This window comes from Littorina saxatilis, linkage group LG13 (assembly GCF_037325665.1).
Source record: "Littorina saxatilis isolate snail1 linkage group LG13, US_GU_Lsax_2.0, whole genome shotgun sequence".
Classification (NCBI taxonomy): domain Eukaryota; kingdom Metazoa; phylum Mollusca; class Gastropoda; order Littorinimorpha; family Littorinidae; genus Littorina; species Littorina saxatilis.
Genome location: NC_090257.1, coordinates 36,375,718 through 36,395,340, shown reverse-complemented (window position 1 = coordinate 36,395,340; position 19,623 = coordinate 36,375,718). Strand labels below are relative to the sequence as shown.

General features: G+C 42.1%; 1 protein-coding gene across 1 annotated transcript in view; it reads right to left on the bottom strand.

Moving 5' to 3' along the window:
* Window positions 1–1,417: 1,417 nt before the first annotated feature.
* Window positions 1,418–19,623, bottom strand: part of LOC138945629 (uncharacterized) — a 27,670-nt gene continuing 9,464 nt past the window's right edge. Inside the window, exons 2-4 of the mRNA XM_070317101.1 lie at window positions 6,047–6,296; window positions 5,393–5,543; window positions 1,418–3,321 (exon numbers count right to left, since the gene is read on the bottom strand). Of these exons, the coding sequence (XP_070173202.1) occupies window positions 3,097–3,321; window positions 5,393–5,543; window positions 6,047–6,296 (626 nt within the window). The 3' untranslated portion in view covers window positions 1,418–3,096. The remainder of the gene's footprint in view (window positions 3,322–5,392; window positions 5,544–6,046; window positions 6,297–19,623) is intronic.

Sequence of the window (19,623 nt, the reverse complement as noted above, 5' to 3'; positions counted from 1 at the left end):
CTTGTTGACAGCTTTCTACTGTTGATATATGAGTGTGTTTATTCGTCTGTTTACCTGCATGTCTCTCTGTTGTCTGGAATGTCTGTTGCCTTCCTGTCTCTCTCTGTGCATGCGTCTGTGTGTGTGTGTGTGTGTGTGTATGTGTGTGTCTGTGTGTGTGTGTGTGTGTGTGTGTGTGTGTGTGTGTGTGTACGAACACGACTAACTACATTGTGCTGATAGGCGAAAGAAAATGTAAATAGCATGAAGCACAACAATCCTGCCAGCGCACGCACACACACACACACACACACACACACACACACACACACACACACACACACACACACACACACAGAGTAATCCTAACAAACATGCTGTTACCAAGAACTAAACACAAACAAAATCGCACACATACACATAACTGAAAGGGCACTGAAAGTTCACACACGTGCCATGTTTTGCAGAAAAGTTGACAGTAATAAAACAAATCATGCTCAGGTTATACTTCTCATACGACAAAGCAATCGTAAACTTACAAACAGACACAAAAGATGCAAAAATAGCGAACTCTGGGTGTGGCCATTTTGAATATTCTCGTGACGTCATACAGCCCCCACATGTCTGACGTCGACAGCTGCGGACGATGCTTGCGGGAATACTCTGACGTTTCCAACGTTTATTACTTCGGATTCGTGCCGTACAAATTCGTTCATCTTTATAGATCATCTATACTGAACGGCAAAAGTTAGGGACCGCCCTTGAAAAAACCAGCTGACTTCATCTGTGCCAAACTCCTTGTTCCTAAGTTTATAAAACCAAATGGCTGTCAGGCCGTAACACCAGTGGGTGAGCAATGCTGTGTTGAGCAGGAAACTTGCTCGGGATCCACGGAGGCCTGGCTAGGGCACGAGACAGAAACTGCCAAACTGCAAAAGGTTAACCATTTTTACGCTGGCGCGTAGGCAAGCCTGGGCGGGAAAGATGAAAAATTCGTTATGCACGTGCAGGGGGGATGTGTTGAGAGCGAACTGTTGTCACCAGTTAGGCTTTATAGCCCCGCGATTTTCCGTTAGCCACCATCTTCTCACTATGCCTCCCAGACGAAAGGTGACCACCTTCAACAAAGCCCGGGTCATCGCATGGCTGCAAGACGGCGTAAGCAAGCGAGAAGTGGGCAGACGACTTGGAGTGTCCCATTCTGTCGTGGTGAGGCTGCATCAGAAGTTCCAGGCCACCAACAGCGTTCTGGAGAGGCCCAGGTCAGGACGGCCTGGTTTTGTCAAGGGCGGTCCCTAACTTTTGCCGTTCAGTATATTACAAACTTAGAATAAATGTAAGAATCATGGATCATGAAGGTAAACACACAATTAACAAACACACAAAGAAAGCAATCAATCAACTAGCTGAACGAAGAAGAAAAAACAGATAGAGGGAGTCACAAAAAGATACCATGTTTATTGCTGTTAAAACATTTACGATGAAAACACAAATGTCTTGACCAATGAATTCTTCCTGCCTTTTTCCATTGAAAATGGCAATAACATAATTCACAATTTCTTTTACACAACCTGTGTCAATACGTACTTAATAAAATGTAACCAGGTATAACATGTGTCTATTCTGGGACATACAGAAATCGGGTTTTTAAATCTTGGTAACATTTGTGTTTTAGCAAAACTCTCTCTTTAAGTTTTGATTAAAACAAAATTGAAATAAGAGCAGATGAGAAGAAAAATAAAAAGACAAGGCAAGTCACAAACTCAAGCGGTAAGATTGTTTCCAACTGTGCATTCAATATTTGAATTATTTGTCCAAAGGTATTTTGGTTGCAGACTTTGATTGTTCTTTTCCGTTTTAGCATGAAAGCTTGAAAGTGACCTCATTGTGTGTAACAGATGAAGATTATTAATACTTGATAAGCAGCAAAGGAGCAATAACTGCTTAGAAGGGAATGAGAGATATGTTCTCAAAAGAGAAGCGATGGCGTCAGTATCAAGGAATTTGGGAAGCACAAGGTTATATTATATATTCCAAATACGTATTCCGTGTAGCTGGAGTGAAAAATATTTCATTTAAATGCACCATTAATTGCTATTTACCTACGTTATTTATTCAACCTCAAAGAATCACATATCTTTTATTATACCTTTGGCAAACAAATGCTACAACTCAGAAGAAGAAAAACATAAATGGGTTTATTCTCTCTTGACTAAATATTGTCGTGTTAGTTTTGAGGTTAGGGTAATAAAGGTATGAAAAAAAGAAAAACTGAAAATTACACACGACGATGTTGTTGATAAGACAACACAAAATTCAATGTGGCAATAATACCTCAAATATAAACATTAAAAAAAAGCACAATATTAGCAAAAAAAAACGCTTTCTGCAACCTGAAAATTTTTAAGCAAAAGCAGAAAGTGGCAAATGTATTGGCGCAAGATGCGACAAAACATCGAAAATTTGCGACAGAATTTAAGAGCACCTCTATTGTTCAATTGTTCAGAGAAAATGTTCCAAATATCGAAAGAGATATGTTGCATAGCTTCACATCTCGCCTAAGATCACGTAACGCTCACGAAAAATGCTGCGTCTGCAATGCCCTATTTCCAGAAGAAGAAAAAAATCATGCAATTTCAGTCGGTGTTGAATTTTAAGACAGACTGTAGCTTCAAAATTCAACTGTCGTTTTTCTGTCAAAACTCTGAAGGCCTAGAAATACTTGACTGATTTATACGCTTGGGTGTGAAAGCCTACATGCGATAAAAGAACACGAGGTATTGAGTAACTACGTGGCAACAGCAAAGCGTGCTCTGGCAAAACGAGGGCTACACGATGCAGTCTGATAAGGACTCGTTCGTCATCGACATGACCTGTGTCAAATGTTCAAACTTAATAGCGACTACAAAGTCCGGGAAAGTGATTGGCTAGAGAGCGTTGGGTACGCAACATATTGGTCCCCTGACAGACGCCTTCAGCCGCCTGCTAAGGACTTGGTGTCTGTATTGCTTTTGTCTTCTGTTCAAACCTACAAGCGAATGGAAAGTCTGCGAAAGGGTTTGGCTACGAAACGTTAGTCACGTGCAACAACTTGGCTGAATGATGAAGTCTGTCAGCTTAGGACTTGGTATCCTCGTTGCCTTGATCCACACCGTTGCCCTGCTGGGGCTCGAAGGGCGCGGGGGCTTCGGGGGCTCCTGCCCCGCTGTCATGCTGGGGGCTGGCGTCTTGCTGGCCGCCACCAGTGTCTGGACCGCTGTTACCGTCTCCATCACCATCCTCCTTGTTGCTGTTGTCAGGGCCTGTGGCGGCTGCGGGTTCTGGTGCAGCGGGTGCTTGCTCCTGTGGGCGACAGACAAGTTATATGATTCCAACTCTGCTTAATCTGACATTTTCATCCACAAAACATCCACTGCTCCTATATGGGTAGAAGACAAGTCAGGCTTACTTCACCTTTGATTTACCTGACAAGTTTATCGTCAAAACTTCCACTGATCTTGTGAGCAGAAGGCAATTTAGCTAAGAGTAACTCTACCTTCATTTTATCGGGCACATACATCGTCAATACTTACACAGCTCCTGTGGGCAGAAGACAAGTAAAATGACTCCACGTCTGTTTTATCTGACATGTTTATCTCCAAAACGCCCACTGCTCCTGTGGGCAGAAGAACAGTTAAAGGCTGCCCTTTACGTAGCGTTCATTAATTAATTCCTATTGTTTACATGTGCCAATAATGTTATAAAACTGTACCTAAGGGGATATAATAACGATTGGCTGTAGCTTTCGAACACAGAAAAAAATATTTCAGTATTGCAAAGTGGTGTTGATAGTGTCGAATGTAAACAGAACAGTCTCAAAGTGAAAGTGGATGTTTTCCGGAAATTGCAAAGTTAACAAGAATACAGAAAAGCGCGCTTTCCTGCTTAGCACAATACGCTACCGCGCTAATCTGGCGTGTCAATATCACTACGTTTTGCACGTGGAAGGTGAGCGATTTCCTTCACGCGGGGATTGACGAAGCTGTACTGTCTGTGTTGACGGTCTAAAAATAGCCCAAGTCCTGGAGAACTGTTGCTAAACATAGCCATAAACTTTAGAAAGAGTTAATTATTTCTCGTAATTGGTAAGGACTTCAAACCTAAAACTTTGCAGGAAGCTTAATTTATACATCCCCGCAACGATGGGAAAAGCCCTGGAAGTAATTAAAGTTATTAAATAGGACTATGTCAGCCTTTAAATAACCCCACCTCTGTTTTATCTGTTGGTATCTTCTGCCAGGCATCTTTGTTTTATCCTACACGTCCATATTAAAGTCGACCAGTCTGATTATGTATGCCAATACCTATACCCCAAAATCAGACTTCCTCATGGGGCGGGCAATTCATTTGCTTTGATTTGACCTTTGCTAAAGATCTGAATGTGTTTCAGGCCTCTGGGTTTTACATCACTCATTTTTCTCCCTTGGAACCTGCTAGTGTTACAAGTATAAATGCACTTTGCAAAGATCGGTAATATCAATAAAACAAACAGAATTCACAATAAGTTGACTTAGAGTTTTATGGTTTTCTGCCAACTTAATATTGTGCATGAACATTACTTTGTGATCAAGCCTTCGGAACTCTTCTTCTTCTTCGGTCAAGGGTTGAAACATGACCGTTTTTACCCCGCCATTTAGGCAGCCATACGCCGCTTTCAGGGGATGAATGCTTGGTATTTGTGTGTCTATATAACCAACGGAACTCTGACAAAAATACAGAATCTTGTCCGTGCGCACTTGGTCTTATACTTGCCTGTACTCACGAAGAAGGATAAGGAACTAGCAGATCTACACGTAAGTTGACCTGGGAGATCGAAAAAATCTCCACCCTTAACCCACCAGGCGCGGCCGGGATTCGAACCCACGGCCTTCCGCTTTGGAGGCAGGCGTCTTAACCACTAGGCCATTGTGCCCGTCAAACTGTCGGAACAAATCACCTGTCTCTCGTTCTAATACTAGATAAGATAAGATAAGATAAGGTAAGAAAACTTTAATGTCCATTTTCATTTTACATAAACATGGACATTTTTCTTTTGGCACCACATCGCATTTCTGATAAGACAAACACACGATCATAAAGCATAACGACTCAGCAACAGCACACAACAACGACTACAACAACGACGACGACAACAACGACGACGACAACAACGACGACAACAACGACGACGACAACGACGACAACAACGACGACAACAACGACGACAACAACGACGACGACAACAACGACGACGACAACAACGACGACAACAACGACGACGACAACTACGACGACAACAACAACGACGACAACAACGACGACGACAACAACGACGACGACAACAACGACGACAACAAAGACGACGACGACAACGACGACGACGACAACAACTCACTTGCTGAACCTCGGGCGCAGCTTCTGGTGCTGGGGCCTCCTTGGCAGCGATCGTCTCCTGCAGCTGTGCCACGCGCTCCTCCAGCGGAATGGCCTCGGCTGCCGGCAACGCACTCAGCTCCATGATCGCGTTCTCCAGCTGTGCAATCAGGCTGTCAAAGCAGGGTCAAAATTATTTTCAATAAACACTTTGAATACATTTTTCTTTTGAATTGTTTTTTTGTTTTTTTGTTTTACACTTTGGAAATATGAAATAGGTGTTGTTCTTACATGCCTCTAATCGGTTTACCATGAGGGCGTAAAACTGTAAATTCTCTCTCATGAAATTGGTGATATATTACGATACAAAATATATACTAAATTCAATAATGCACGCTTCTTTGTTAATTCAAATACATGTTTGAATTTCAATGCCAAATCAAAACAAACAAACAAAATCAAGAAAGCCTAGTTACTGGAACGTTTGATTTTTGGCGAAACAAAACGTTCACGACTACGTATTGGTAGTAAACACACATACAACTCTATAGCTATTAGAGAAATTAATAAAATAGCTCATCTGAGCACGCGGTTTTCGGCGAGAGGCGAAAGGAATATTCTTTTATTGTTAAATCGCACTGCGTTTGAATTCCTTAAAAAATATACAGCTACTAGCCTGTCAATGTCCTCGCTGCTATCGCCCCCTTGACCCTTGTCCAGGAAAGCGTCCACGGGTCCCAATGCGGCATCCACGGGGCCTCCTGGGTCCACGCTGTTGGTTGCGTCAGCCGGCCCGCCTGCGTTGTTAAGAGAACGGACGTGGCGCGACTCGAGCAGGCTGTTCATGCGGGCGTCAATGTCGACACCGGCCGCTACCGCCTTCGCGATGCTCAAGGACGCCGCATAGCTCGGTGAGGCCAGGGCCACTGGAAACATAAAGGGGGAAATATTGAGTTTTTGATGACTTTGGTCCCAAGACATCTTTGAGAAAATAACATTGTGTGTAAGAAGAGAGTGCGGTTGGTTTTCTTTATTGACAGTCAAAACGCTGCAACTTCTACCTTTTCGCGACAGACAAGGGCAAGATTGTTCGTTATCTGATCTGATTTTGACAAAGGATCTTCCCATATACCCTGGCTTCACCAAAGGCAAGAGTTTTGATTGGCAAATTTCTGAAACCCGGACTTCCATAATGACTTCATGTATCATAACGCCTTTATAATACATAAATCCTGATTTCAGTGAAAGGGTGTTAAAACGTTGATAATCCTAGTCTGAAACCGCCTGTTCAAATAGTGCTTTATTCTGGACAGCAAATTAAGCCTCTTGAAAAGTACTTTACAGGAGAGAGAGAGAGAGAGAGAGAGAGAGAGAGAGAGAGAGAGAGAGAGAGAGAGAGAGACGCAGACGCAGACGCAGATAATTTATTCAATAGGCCATAGCCCCTTATGAATGGGTGTGAACAAACGGTTCACGTTGCAAATAATATAACTCATCAGGTGCAGAAAAGGTACAACATAATAACATAATAATCGCACAACACTACAGAATAAAACATATATTACACGGTCTTTAACTACGAGGTTACAACATCTCTTAATTTCAAGGCTTTATACAAATACAGGGATACATTTCTGATAACAGTTTCTTGAGGTGAGGCCAGGAGCAGGCTAAGTCTAAAAGTGCTTGGGGTTTTATAATATTTAAATGGGATAAATTTTTCTCTTAATCTGTTTAAGTATGGACAACAAAAAACAAAATGGACTTCATCTTCTTGCTTTTCTTTACAAAGAGGACACATCAACTGATCGGCATTATGTTTTTTATATCGGTTAGAATGCACAGCAATTTCTGAAATACCTAATCGAAACCTAGTCATAATAAACTTTAGATGTCTATCCATATTCAACAAAAGATAGGGTTTAATGTCATGTACAGTACAGAATGTCCGATAAACAGCAAATCTATCACTATTTTGTATATGATAATCCCACTCTTGCCATCTGCAATCGACCAACCTTTTCCTTAAAAACAAAACAAAAATCTTTTTTATTAACAACGCCCTGATTCAACCACACAAAACCAAAACCATACTCATACAATTTACAACGAACACTTGAGGCCCAGTTCTTTTTACCACTCTCATCCATTGTATACATTTCATATGATTTACGAGGAAGTCTGTGCGCCTCCATGTTTAACAGTTTCAACCAATAGAGAGAGAGAGAGAGAGAGAGAGAGAGAGAGAGAGAGATAGGGTAGAGAAAGAGAGAGAGAGAGGGGGAGAGAGGGAGAGAGAGAGAGGGGGGGAGGAGACAGATGTTGGTGAGGGAGTGAGGGAGACGGTTAAAAAAATCTCATAGCGGTCGTGTCGCTGAGGCATTTCTCTGGAGGCCTACATGGACAGAAAGGAAAAGTAGGCCCGTCACAAATCTTTCCTTGTCTACCATCTATGGACAGTCTTAAGACCGTTACATATTGTCCTTTCCGACTTTCCGTAGTGTTGTGACATGTTTTATATAGCACATTTGCACACTACAAAAACATGAGAGGGCGTAGGGTGCGCAGAAGAGAGAGTGAGAGAGAATGAGAGAGAGAGAGAGAGAGCGAGAGAGAGAGAGAGAGAGAGAGAGAGAGAGAGAGTGAGAGAGAGAGAGAGAAAGAGAGTAAGAGAGAGAGAGAGGGAGAGAGAGAGAGAGAGGGAGAGAGGGAGAAAGAAAGGACTGAAGAGAGAGAGAGTGAGAGAGAGAGAGGGAGTGAGAGAGAGAGAGAGAGGGGAGAGAGAGATGGAGAGAGAGAGGGGGAGAAAGTGAGAGAGAGAGGGAGAGAGAGGTAGAGAGAGAGGGGGAGACGGAGGGAGAGAGAGAGAGGGAGAGAGAGGGAGAGAGAGAGGGAGAGAGACAGAGAGAGCGAGAGAGACAGAGAGAAATAGAGACAAAGTATATGTGTAGGTGTGCGTGCCAGTGTGTGCATGTGCGTATGTGTGTATGTGTGTATGTGTATGTATGCATGTATGCATGTATGCATGTATGTATATGTGTATATATATATATGTGTATGTGTGTGTGTGTGTGTGTGTGTGTGTGTCTGTGTGTGGGTTTTGCGTGTGTATGTGTGCGTATGCGTGTTAACGTAGGCACGTGTGTGTGCGTATGCGCGCGTGCATAGGCACGTTCATGTGCACTCGTATACTCGGAGAAGAACGACAGGCAGGTAAAAGTGGAACATTCTTTGACATCAAAGCCAGCGGTCACGTTGTAATGTTATGTTATGCTAATATCATTTCCGCAGGTCTGCCCTGTCTATAAGCACATGAGGTCATGGCTACAATGCCCTCAGGTAGAGTCTTTGCATAGCCCTGCATTCTTCAATGAATACATTATTAAACGTGTCCATAAGCAGTCTGCTTGTTATCGTTCTTTATGTTGTTCTTGATGTGTACACAAAGAAATGAATAAAACACGCTTAAACCAAATGTACTGCTAGAGAATGTGTTTAGTCAAAACTTGACTAAATGTAAGAAGGATATAGTATTTCAATTATTCATACAGCAGACAAATGCCCCTTTAAAAGTCACGACAGTCTGATGGACGCTACGGATATCAGCATACTGTGACCCGTCGCGTCCTTCTTCCACGTCACAAGCAAACCTTCTCCCATGTCACGTGTTAAACTCCTCGACGGTAAAGCAAACAAGAGAGGCTAGAGAACAAAAGAGACCCACACAATTCCGGTGTAACACGACATTTTTACTCCACGAAAAATTTACTCCGGAGTAAATATTTCGTACGAAATTCTTACTCCGAGTACACTTTTCGTACGAGAAAAGAACTCCCCAAGGCACGAAAAAATTACTCCCTCCACGAAATTTTTACTCCCCATTTTTACATTTAGTCAAGTTTAGTCAAGTTTTGACTAAATGTTTTAACGTAGAGGGGGGAATCGAGACGAGGGTCGTGGTGTATGTGTGTGTGTGTGTGTGTGTGTGTGTGTGTGTGTGTATGTGTGTGTGTGTGTATGTGTGTCTGTATGTGTGTGTGTGTGTGTGTGCGTGTAGAGCGATTCAGACTAAACTACTGGGCCGATCTTTATGAAATTTGACATGAGAGTTCCTGGGTATGATATCCCCGGACATTTTTTTCTTTTTTTCGATAAATACCTTTGATGAAGTCATATCCGGCTTTTTGTAAAAGTTGTGGCGGCACTGTCACACCCTCATTTTTCCATTAAATTGATTGAAATTTTGGCAAAGCAATTTCGACGAAGGCCAGGGTTTGGTATTGCATTTCATCTTGGTGGCTTAAAAACTAATGAGTGAGTTTGGTCACGGACTTATATTACCTGGACAGCTGTCTTCGCGCCAGCTGCTCTTTGTCTCTGTTAATAACTGGCTTGAGCGGTCAAGGTCACCAAATGACTGTGTCGCTTACTTCCGGCGAATGCTCGAAATGGTGTTCAGAGAGAATCCTGATGCAGCGATGGATTCTTTTATTGAGCAGATAATCAATGTAAGTTTGCTTGTTTTTATTACAAAGGTGAGTTTCAGAATGAGTGGTTTGTAGGAGTATTGTGAATCACTGATTCAATTACCAAACTGAAGTTGACAAGTGCATGTGTCACGGAACGCGAGTGACTGACTGACTGGAGAAGTACGAGTTGCCACGTTTTTGTTGTTGTTTATTTTTTTTTAAAGATTTTGAGAAGTTAAAATGTGTTGATGTGGCATTTCGTACGTCAGTTCACAAGAAACTTGTTTTGGTTGTAGCTAACGATTCCAATCCATTTCCTAAACATAACTAGAGCGAGAGAGAGGGATTGTAACTGTGTAAGAAAAGAAAAAGAAAAAGGGGAAGTTCTGATCACAGATGTTTGTGTTCTGACAACAATATGCAGTCTAAGAATTTTCATTTGTTTCTGAGAAGAGGGCAGTGCAAAAGGACAGCTTACGGCCTTAGGTGAAATTGAATTGCTTTCAGATTCAGTATCTTATATGAATATGAGGAGCCACAAGCACTTTGATAAAAAAAATAAAAGAGAAGTCAAGGAACGAGACTTTGTACTACCACAGACTGATGTCCCATTAAATTGAAATTGAATAATTACCATTTTTCAGTTATCTCAAACTTAACTATGTTTTTGTTATTTACTGATTTTTGACTTTTGGCTTGGGTACGGCCAAGTCAAAAAGGTGGGAAAGGTTAGAAATAGTCATAACAAGTTCACTTTTGGGTCTTTTTCAAATCTGTTTGCTGCATGTTTTCTGTGACCATTGTGGCTATGCACTGACACACACAAAAGTGGAGAAAGGGGAGAAATGAAGATTTTTTATTACTACATCACAGTCAGGGATTGTTGACATGTACATTGTCAAGAGGTCAAAACAAATTTTAAAAGCTGTTGGACACTGCACTAGTGTTGCTTTAATCAAGGCGAGTCTGGAACAATAGGTCCACCCCACCAAAAAGTCAACATGGAATTAGTTATGATTTTTTAGCCTTTTGGCTTGGGTACGGCCAAGTCAAAAAGGTGGGAAAGGTTAGAAATAGTCATAACAAGTTCACTTTTGGGTCTTTTTCAAATCTGTTTGCTGCATCTTTTCTGTGACCATTGTGGCTATGCACTGACACACACAAAAGTGGAGAAAGGGGAGAAATGAAGATTTTTTATTACTACATCACAGTCAGGGATTGTTGACATGTACATTGTCAAGAGGTCAAAACAAATTTTAAAAGCTGTTGGACACTGCACTAGTGTTGCTTTAATCAAGGCGAGTCTGGAACAATGGGTCCACCCCACCAAAAAGTCAACATGGAATTAGTTATGATTTTTTTAGCCTTTTGGCTTGGGTACGGCCAAGTCAAAAAGGTGAGAGGGGTTACAAATAGTCATAACAAGTTCAGTTTGGGGTCTTTTTGAAATCTGTTTGATGCATCTTGTCTGTGACCATTGTGGCTATGCACTCAATGTCAAAAAAGTGCAGAAAGGTGAAAAATGAAGATTTTTCCTTCTTACAAGACAATGTGTGATTTGGCACATTTTGCCTCAGTCTTTATCAAGAGCCTGTCTAACCCACTTTGAAGCTGTTGGAGACTGCAGTAATGTTCCTTGATGTACATCAAGGCGAGTGCACGATGGTGCATTTCTACCCCCCCCCCCCCCCCCTAATGTTCACTTTAATATCAATCAATCAATAGATATTCAGTCACAGTTTAACTAACTCATTCACCCTGATCACTCACTCATCCTGTTCTATTGTATTTGTGCTAAGTTTGGTTTGCAGACTTTATTCTTTTTCTCAAATTTCTGTCCTCATGGCATCAAGTGGTTTTGTTTATAAATACCCCCTCCCCCCTCCACACACACTTCATACTATCAACACACACATTTCTTAATAAGTTATAATATATAATTGCGATAGCGATAGGTACGTTTTCTGTTAAAACTAAAAGTATTGACCGTTTAATTATTTAATTACCAAGTTTTAAACTGTGACCACTATTGTTAATGGGGAACTCCAGAGCCAAATGACGTGAGCAAATCTTGGCTTTGTCTGGATTGAAGCTGCCGTCAGCGCGATTTATGGCATGGATCAACGCAGCACGCTATTTGTTTTGGTCAACACTGACTCCAGCCTTCGGAAGTTTGACGAAAGAAAGCCCTCTACATTTCGTTTGCGTCGTGTGGCATCCAAAATACAGCAGTTTGAACCGCTTCCCTTGCACATATGCCATTTTTCGCGAAGTAGCATCAGGACCGAAACACGCCAAAGCCGATGTCGGCCATTAACCGGAAGAAGCGGGCACCGCTCGTCAGGTGGGTGTGTCAAACAGGCACTTATTCGACCTTGACCCTAAGACAGCCGTCCATCTCATGTACGTCCGTGAGTTTGGTCATTAAAAATCGGAAACTTGTAATTAAAATTATTTTTTTATTAAACGATCTAAAAACAATTTCATCTTATTCTGCGTCATTTTCTGATTCCAAAAACATATACATATGTTATATTTGGATTAAAAACAAGCTCTGAAAATTAAAAATATAAAAATTATGATCAAAATTAAATTTCCCAAATCGTTTTAAAAACTATTTCATCTTATTCCTTGTCGGTTCCTGATTCCAAAAACATATAGATATGATATGTTTGGATTAAAAACACGCTCAGAAAGTTAAAACGAAGAGAGGTACAGTAAAGCGTGCTATGAAGCACAGCGCAATCGCTACCGCGCCAAACAGGCTCGTCACTTTCACTGCCTTTTGCACTAGCGGCGGACTACGTTCAGTTTCATTCTGTGAGTTCCACAGCTTGACTAAATGTAGTAATTTTGCCTTACGCGACTTGTTTTTACTTCCAGTAAAAATCTCGTACGCAAAAATGGGATGCGGGTGAAGGGATAATGCCAATAAGTGATCTCGCGCTCACGAATGTCGCGCTACCCTCCTTCCACCCCTTCCACCCCAAAGACTGACAGGGAACAAGGGAGTAAAAATTTTGTACACCTGGCATGGGAAGTTAAATTGCTTGTGTTGGGGTGAAGTAATTCATTCGTTATTGATGGCCCTGTCACACGACCGTTTTAACGCCTGCGTATGCCGACGTATGGGACATTTGAATAAGTATTTGAATAAGTACGCTGGCGTACGTCGAATACGTTATGGGTACGTTTTGTATACGTTAAGAGGACGCTGAAGCACGCTGGCATACGTCGTAGTCCGCTGAGCACGCACGTACCCATAACGTATTCGACTTACGCCAGCGTACTTATTCAAATACTTATTCAAATGTCCCATACGTCGGCATACGCAGGCGTTAAAACGGTCGTGTGACAGGGCCATTATTCGTCAGGGGAGTAACATTTTTGTACGAAATGTTTACTCGCAACTCACCTGTCTTGGGGAGTAATTTTCTCGTGTAATGGGGGAGTGCTTTTTTCGTAAAGGGAGTAACTTTTTCGTACGAAATGTTTACTCCGGAGTAAAAATCTCGTGGGAGTAATTTTCTCGTGTTACACCGGCCCCTGGTCATTTGTCTTGGGTTTCTTCCTGTCAGCGTGACGAGCGACCATGAAACATGTTGCGACCGTGACACGAATGTAGACAGACCCATGTCATCGCTCGTCACGTCACACTTCTGCAAGGAGGCTTTTAACTGAGCGAGGAAGTTATCATCTCATTACGATGAAAAATGAAACTCTTGTGGTGTAATTCTCTGTCTCTGTCTCTGTCTCTCTGTCTCTGTCTCTGTCTGTCTGTCTGTCTGTCTCTGTCTCTCTCTGTCTCTCTCTCTCTCTCTCTCTCTCTCTCTCTCTCTCTCTCTCTCTCTTTCTCTCTCTTTCTGTGGTGAATCAGTGTAGTTGATAACGGTGTTCTTAGATTCATTGAAACGGCCTTGGTTGGGAAGTCATGGAAAGCGGTTAAAAAATGACGGGAAAGGAGGCGGACGACAGACGAAGGACAGACACTACACGTACACACACTGCGCATATCTACATGTATTTCTCTCTACCTCGGTCTCTCACTGTCTGTCCTATTAACTATCTGTATTTCTCTGTCTGTCTCTGTCTGTCCGTCTTTCTCTGTATGTCTATCGTTTCCTCGCTCTCTCTCGCTCTCTCTCGCTCTCTCGCACTCTCTCTCTCTCTCTCTCTCTCTCTCTCTCTCTCTCTCTCTCTCTCTCTCTCTCTCTCTCTCTCTCTCTCTCTCTCTCTCTCTCTCTCTCTCTCTCTCTCTCTCTCTCTCTCTCTCTCTCTCTCTCGTTCGGAAAATAAGAAAACTGATATGTTAATAGTATGGGAAATAAAACACCAAAGCATAATAATATCCCATTGTCGTTCAGAAAATGTACTTGCAAAATCTCCCGGTAAGAAAACATTTTACGAGAAATGTCACCGCGTCACGTGTGTGACTGGCAAGGAAGGGACGCCCATGTTATACATGTCGTCACAGAATGACGAGGAGACACACAGCACATGAATTAGGTCAAACCCATAAAAAAAACCTGCAGGTTTTAGAATAATTAAAAGATAACTTTCGAGGAACTGCCCGTCACTTGTGGCACATATTCTCCCTCTTTGTCTATCTTATACACATGCACTCTCCTTGTCTTTCTCTCTCGTTCTCTATTTGTCTCTGTCTCAGTCTCTCTTTGTCTCGGTCTCTATATCTCTGTCTCAGTATGTCTGTTTCTGTCTGTCTGTCTGTCTTTGCCTGCCTTTCTCTCTCTCTGTCTCTATATCTCTCTGTCTCTGTTTGTCTGTTTCTGTCTGTCTGTCTGTCTGTCTGTCTCTGCCTGCGTTTCTCTCTCTGTGTCTCTATATCGCTCTGTCTCTGTTTGTCTGTTTTTGTCTGTCTGTCTGTCTCTGCCTGCCTTTCTCTCTCTCTCTCTCTGTCTCTGTTTGTCTGTTTCTGTCTGTCTGTCTGTCTCTGCCTGCCTTTCTCTCTCTCTGTCTCTATATCTCTCTGTCTCTGTTTGTCTGTTTCTGTCTGTCTGTCTGTCTCTGCCTGCCTTTCTCTCTCTCTGTCTCTATATCTCTCTGTCTCTGTCTGTTTTTGTCTGTCTGTCTGTCTCTGTCTGCCTTTCTCTCTCTCTGTCTCTGTCTCTGTCTGTTTCTGTCTGTCTGTCTGTCTCTGCCTGCCTTTCTCTCTCTCTGTCTCTGTCTCTGTTTGTCTGTTTCTGTCTGTCTGTCTGTCTGTCTTTGCCTGCCTTTCTCTCTCTCTGTCTCTATATCTCTCTCTCTGTCTCTGTTTGTCTGTTTCTGTCTGTCTCTGCCTGCCTTTCTCTCTCTCTGTCTCTATATCTCTCTGTCTCAGTTTGTCTGTTTCTGTCTGTCTGTCTCTGCCTGCCTTTCTCTCTCTCTGTCTCTGTCTCTGTTTGTCTGTTTCTGTCTGTCTGTCTCTGCCTGCCTTTCTCTCTCTCTCTGTCTCTATATCTCTCTGTCTCTGTTTGTCTGTTTTTGTCTGTCTGTCTGTCTGTCTCTGCCTGCGTTTTTCTCTCTCTGTCTCTGTCTGTTTGTCTGTCTGTCTGTCTGTCTCTGCTTGCCGTTCTCTCTCTCTGTCTCTATATCTCTCTGTCTCTGTTTGTCTGTTTCTGTCTGTCTGTCTGTCTCTGCCTGCCTTTCTCTCTCTCTCTGTCTCTGTCTGTTTCTGTCTCTCTGTCTCTGCCTGCCTTTCTCTCTCTCTCTGTCTCTATATCTCTCTGTCTCTGTTTGTCTGTTTCTGTCTGTCTGTCTGTCTCTGCCTGCCTTTCTCTCTCTCTGTCTCTGTCTCTGTCTGTTTCTGTCTGTCTGTCTGTCTCTGCCTGCCTTTCTCTCTCTCTGTCTCTATATCTCTCTGTCTCAGTTTGTCTGTTTCTGTCTGTCTGTCTCTGCCTGCCTTTCTCTCTCTCTGTCTCTATATCTCTCTGTCTCTGTTTGTCTGTTTTTGTCTGCCTGTCTGTCTCTGCCTGCCTTTCTCTCTCTCTGTCTGTTTTTGTCTGTCTGTCTGTCTCTGTCTGCCTTTCTCTCTCTCTGTCTCTGTCTCTGTCTGTTTCTGTCTGTTTTTGTCTGTCTGTCTGTCTCTGTCTGCCTTTCTCTCTCTCTGTCTCTGTCTCTGTTTGTCTGTCTGTCTGTCTGTCTCTGCCTGCGTTTTTCTCTCTCTGTCTCTGTCTGTTTGTCTGTCTCTGTCTGCCTTTCTCTCTCTGTCTTTGTCTCTCTTGCTTTTTTCATCCTCCTGATCTTCATCCGCCTTTTTCTTGTCATCCTCCTTCCTCCACACTCCTCTTCTTCTTTGTCCTCCTCTTCTTTGTCCTCTTCTTCTTTGTCCTCCTCTTCCTTTACTTCCGTTTTCTCCTTCTCTTTTTACATTTAGTCAAGTTTTGACTAAATGTTTTAACATAGAGGGGGGGAATCGAGACGAGGGTCGCGGTGTGTGTGTGTGTGTGTGTGTGTGTGTGTGTGTGTGTGTGTGTGTGTGTGTGTGTGTGTGTGTGTGTGTGTGTGTGTGTGTGTGTGTGTGTGTGTGTGTAGAGCGATTCAGAGTAAACTACTGGACCGATCTTTATGACATTTTTCATGAGAGTTCCTGGGTATGATATCCCCAGATGTTTTTTTCATTTTTTCGATAAATGTCTTTGATGACGTCATATCCGGCATTTTGTAAAAGTTGAGGCGGCACTGTCACACCCTCATTTTTCAATCAAATTGATTGAAATTTTTGCCATGCAATCTTCGACGAAGGCGTTCAGTTTCATTCTGTGAGTTCGACAGCTTGACTAAATGTTGTAATTTCGCCTTACGCGACTTGTTAATTAATCCTTTTGCCTCTTAGTATATCTCTCTCTCTGTTTCTCTGTTTCTCTCTCTCTCTCTCTCTCTCTCTCTCTCTCTCTCTCTCTCTCTCTCTCTCTCTCTCTCTCTCTCTCTCTCTCTCTCCTCTTCTTCTTTGTCCTCCTCTTCCTTTACTTCCGTTTTCTCCTTCTCTTTTTTTAATTAATCCTTTTGCCTCTTAGTATCTCTCTCTCTCTCTCTCTCGCTCTCTCTCTCTCTCTCTCTCTCTCTCTCTCTCTCTCTCTCTCTCTCTCTCTCTCTCTCTCTCACCTGTAAAGGGTATTCAGCTGGTATTTCCTTGTTTTCACTACCTATTTTATTCATGTTAGTTAGTGGAAGAATTTTTTTTAATGTACATTTGATGGTGTATGCTTTTAATTAAGCGTTGTTGACTATGAATGTAGATGTAAATGCTTGTATAACTGTGTTTTAATGTTAAATGTGTCAAGCGCAAAGAGCATGATTGTAAAGTTATGATGTTGCGCTATATAAATGCTCATTTATTTTTGTCATTATTATTATTTCTCTCTCTCTCTCTCTCTCTCCTCTTTCGCTCTCTCTCTATTTCTCTCTCTTTCCCTCTTTCTCTCTCTCTATCCCTCTTTCTCTCTCTTTATATCTCTCTCTTTCCCTCTTCCTCTCTCTCTCTCTCTCTCTCTCTCTCTCTCTCTCTCTCTCTCTCTCTTTCACTATCTCTTTCTCTCTCTTAGCAGCCTTAATTTTTTATCACTTAAAGATCAGTTATTATTTAATAAGGCGCTTTTAATGTTTAAGGTTCAAATACCCCCACAGTACATGCGATCATTTATTTATTTCAGAAAGCAACAGACAGATATGGCTCAAACAAATTAATTTCTCCGCTACCCCGTATTGATTTATATAAAACCAGTTTAGCGTTTTCGGGCTCAACAATTTGGAATTCGCTACCATGTGAGATAAAGGGGTCAAGCACGATTAAACACTTCAAAGCGCAGCTTCGCAAATATCTGATGTCACGAACAGTTAGATTCTAAAGCTGTTTCTAGCAAGAATGCATTGCTATCACTAACCCCTATATATTTTGTTGATGATGATAATGATGTCGACGATGATCATGATGATGATGATGAGGAGGAGGTTGTTGTTGTGTGTGTGTGTGTGCGTGTGTGTGTGTGTGTGTGTGTGTGTGTGTGTGTGTGTGTCTGCGTGTGTATGTGTGTGTGCGTGCGTATATATCTGTGTGTGTGTGTGCGCATAGTATGTGTGTGAGTGTGTGTGTGAGTGTGTGTGTGTGTGTGTGTGTGTGTGTGTGTGTGTGTCTGTGTGTGTGTGTGTGTGTGTGTATGTGTGTGTGAGTGTGTGTGTTGTATTGAGTGCGAACGTGATTGCAGGCATGCGGCGCGCGTGTGTGTGCGAGTCGACTTTTCTTTTCCTTTGTATTATATTGACATACATGTACATTTCAATGTTCTATCATGCATTATGTATTCGTATAGGTAATGTTGTAATTAGTAATACTGTATGATTGCGATTGACAATTTTCCTTTTATTGTCTTTATTTTTATGTCTTAGTTTAGCAGGGACAGATTGTAAGACTAGGCATGAGCCTAAAATCTCCATCCTTGAGTAATAGAGTTCGTTTGTTCGTTCGTTCTCTCTCTTTCTCTCTCTCTCTTTCTCTCTCTTTTTCTCTCTCTCTCTTTCTCTCTCTCTCTTTCTCTCTCTCTCATTCTCTATCTCTTTCTTTCTCTCTCTCTCACGCGCTCTCTCTCTCTTTCTTTCTCTGTCTCTCTCTCTCTCTCTCTCTGTCTCTCTCTCTTTCTTTCTCTGTCTCTCTCTCTCACTCTCTCTCTCTCTCTCTCTCTCTCTCTCTCTCTCTCTCTCTCTCTCTCTCTCTCTCTCTCTCTCACACACTCTGTGTGTGTTATACACCACACTAATTACCAGTAGCTTTTTGCCCACCCTCCCTGTCCACGTCTTCTTAACCACTTCATCTTTAAAACGTGCACGAAAGAATGCACACTTGTATATATGTGTGTATGAATGCGCGGGTTAGTTCGGCTATAAAAGTGCAGGCCGAAGGGGTTTTCTCACTGGTATGTTGCCCTAAAATTACCAAAACAATTAACAAGTTGTCAGTCTAATAACTCACAGCGTACAGGAAACGACACACGTGATAATACAAATTCACATTTAACAAACAGTGTGATTCCATTACTCATCAACCCACCACAAAAGCCACAGTGTTTCCCACAATGACACGAGCTACGGAAGATTTGTGGTTTAGAATGGAACATTATGTGTGCATGTTTGTTTTCACGTCGGGACCTGTATTTTCTTGGAATGTAATTAAGAATCTATGTGGATAAGAGAAAACTGAGTATGGGCTACGACATTGCTAAAATGATTTCGTTGTGCCTGTCCTTGTTGTTCTGCCTGTCTAAAAGTCGAGGATAATGAATGTCACAGTAGATGTATAAATGAGGGTTAAAAAACGTTAGTGTGTGTGGGGAGAGGGGGAGGGGTTGTGGTGGTGGGGGGGGGGGAGAAAGACGCGCGTGCGTGTCTGTGTCTGTGTCACTGTCTGTGTGTTTCTGTGTCTGTGTTTGAGAGGGAGAGAGAGAGAAAGAGAAAGAGAGAGAGAACGAGGGAGAGAGAGAGAGCCAAACAGACAGACAGGCAGACAGAGTGTGTGTAAAGTGCAATAAGGATGATATTGGTGATTCATTTCATTATGTGTTTAACTGCAGTTTCTTTAATGAAATCAAAAATAAATGTATTACATTTAAGTATCGCAAAAACCCAAATGTAATTAAGTTTCAACTTTTATTTTCAACAACAAATAACAAATTATTGTTAAGTCTAATTCACTTTATGAAAGTTAATTTAAAAGAATTTTAAACTGGTGTAAATTAATAACAAGTCGCGTAAGGCGAAAATACAACAATAACAATAACAATAACAATAACAGCAC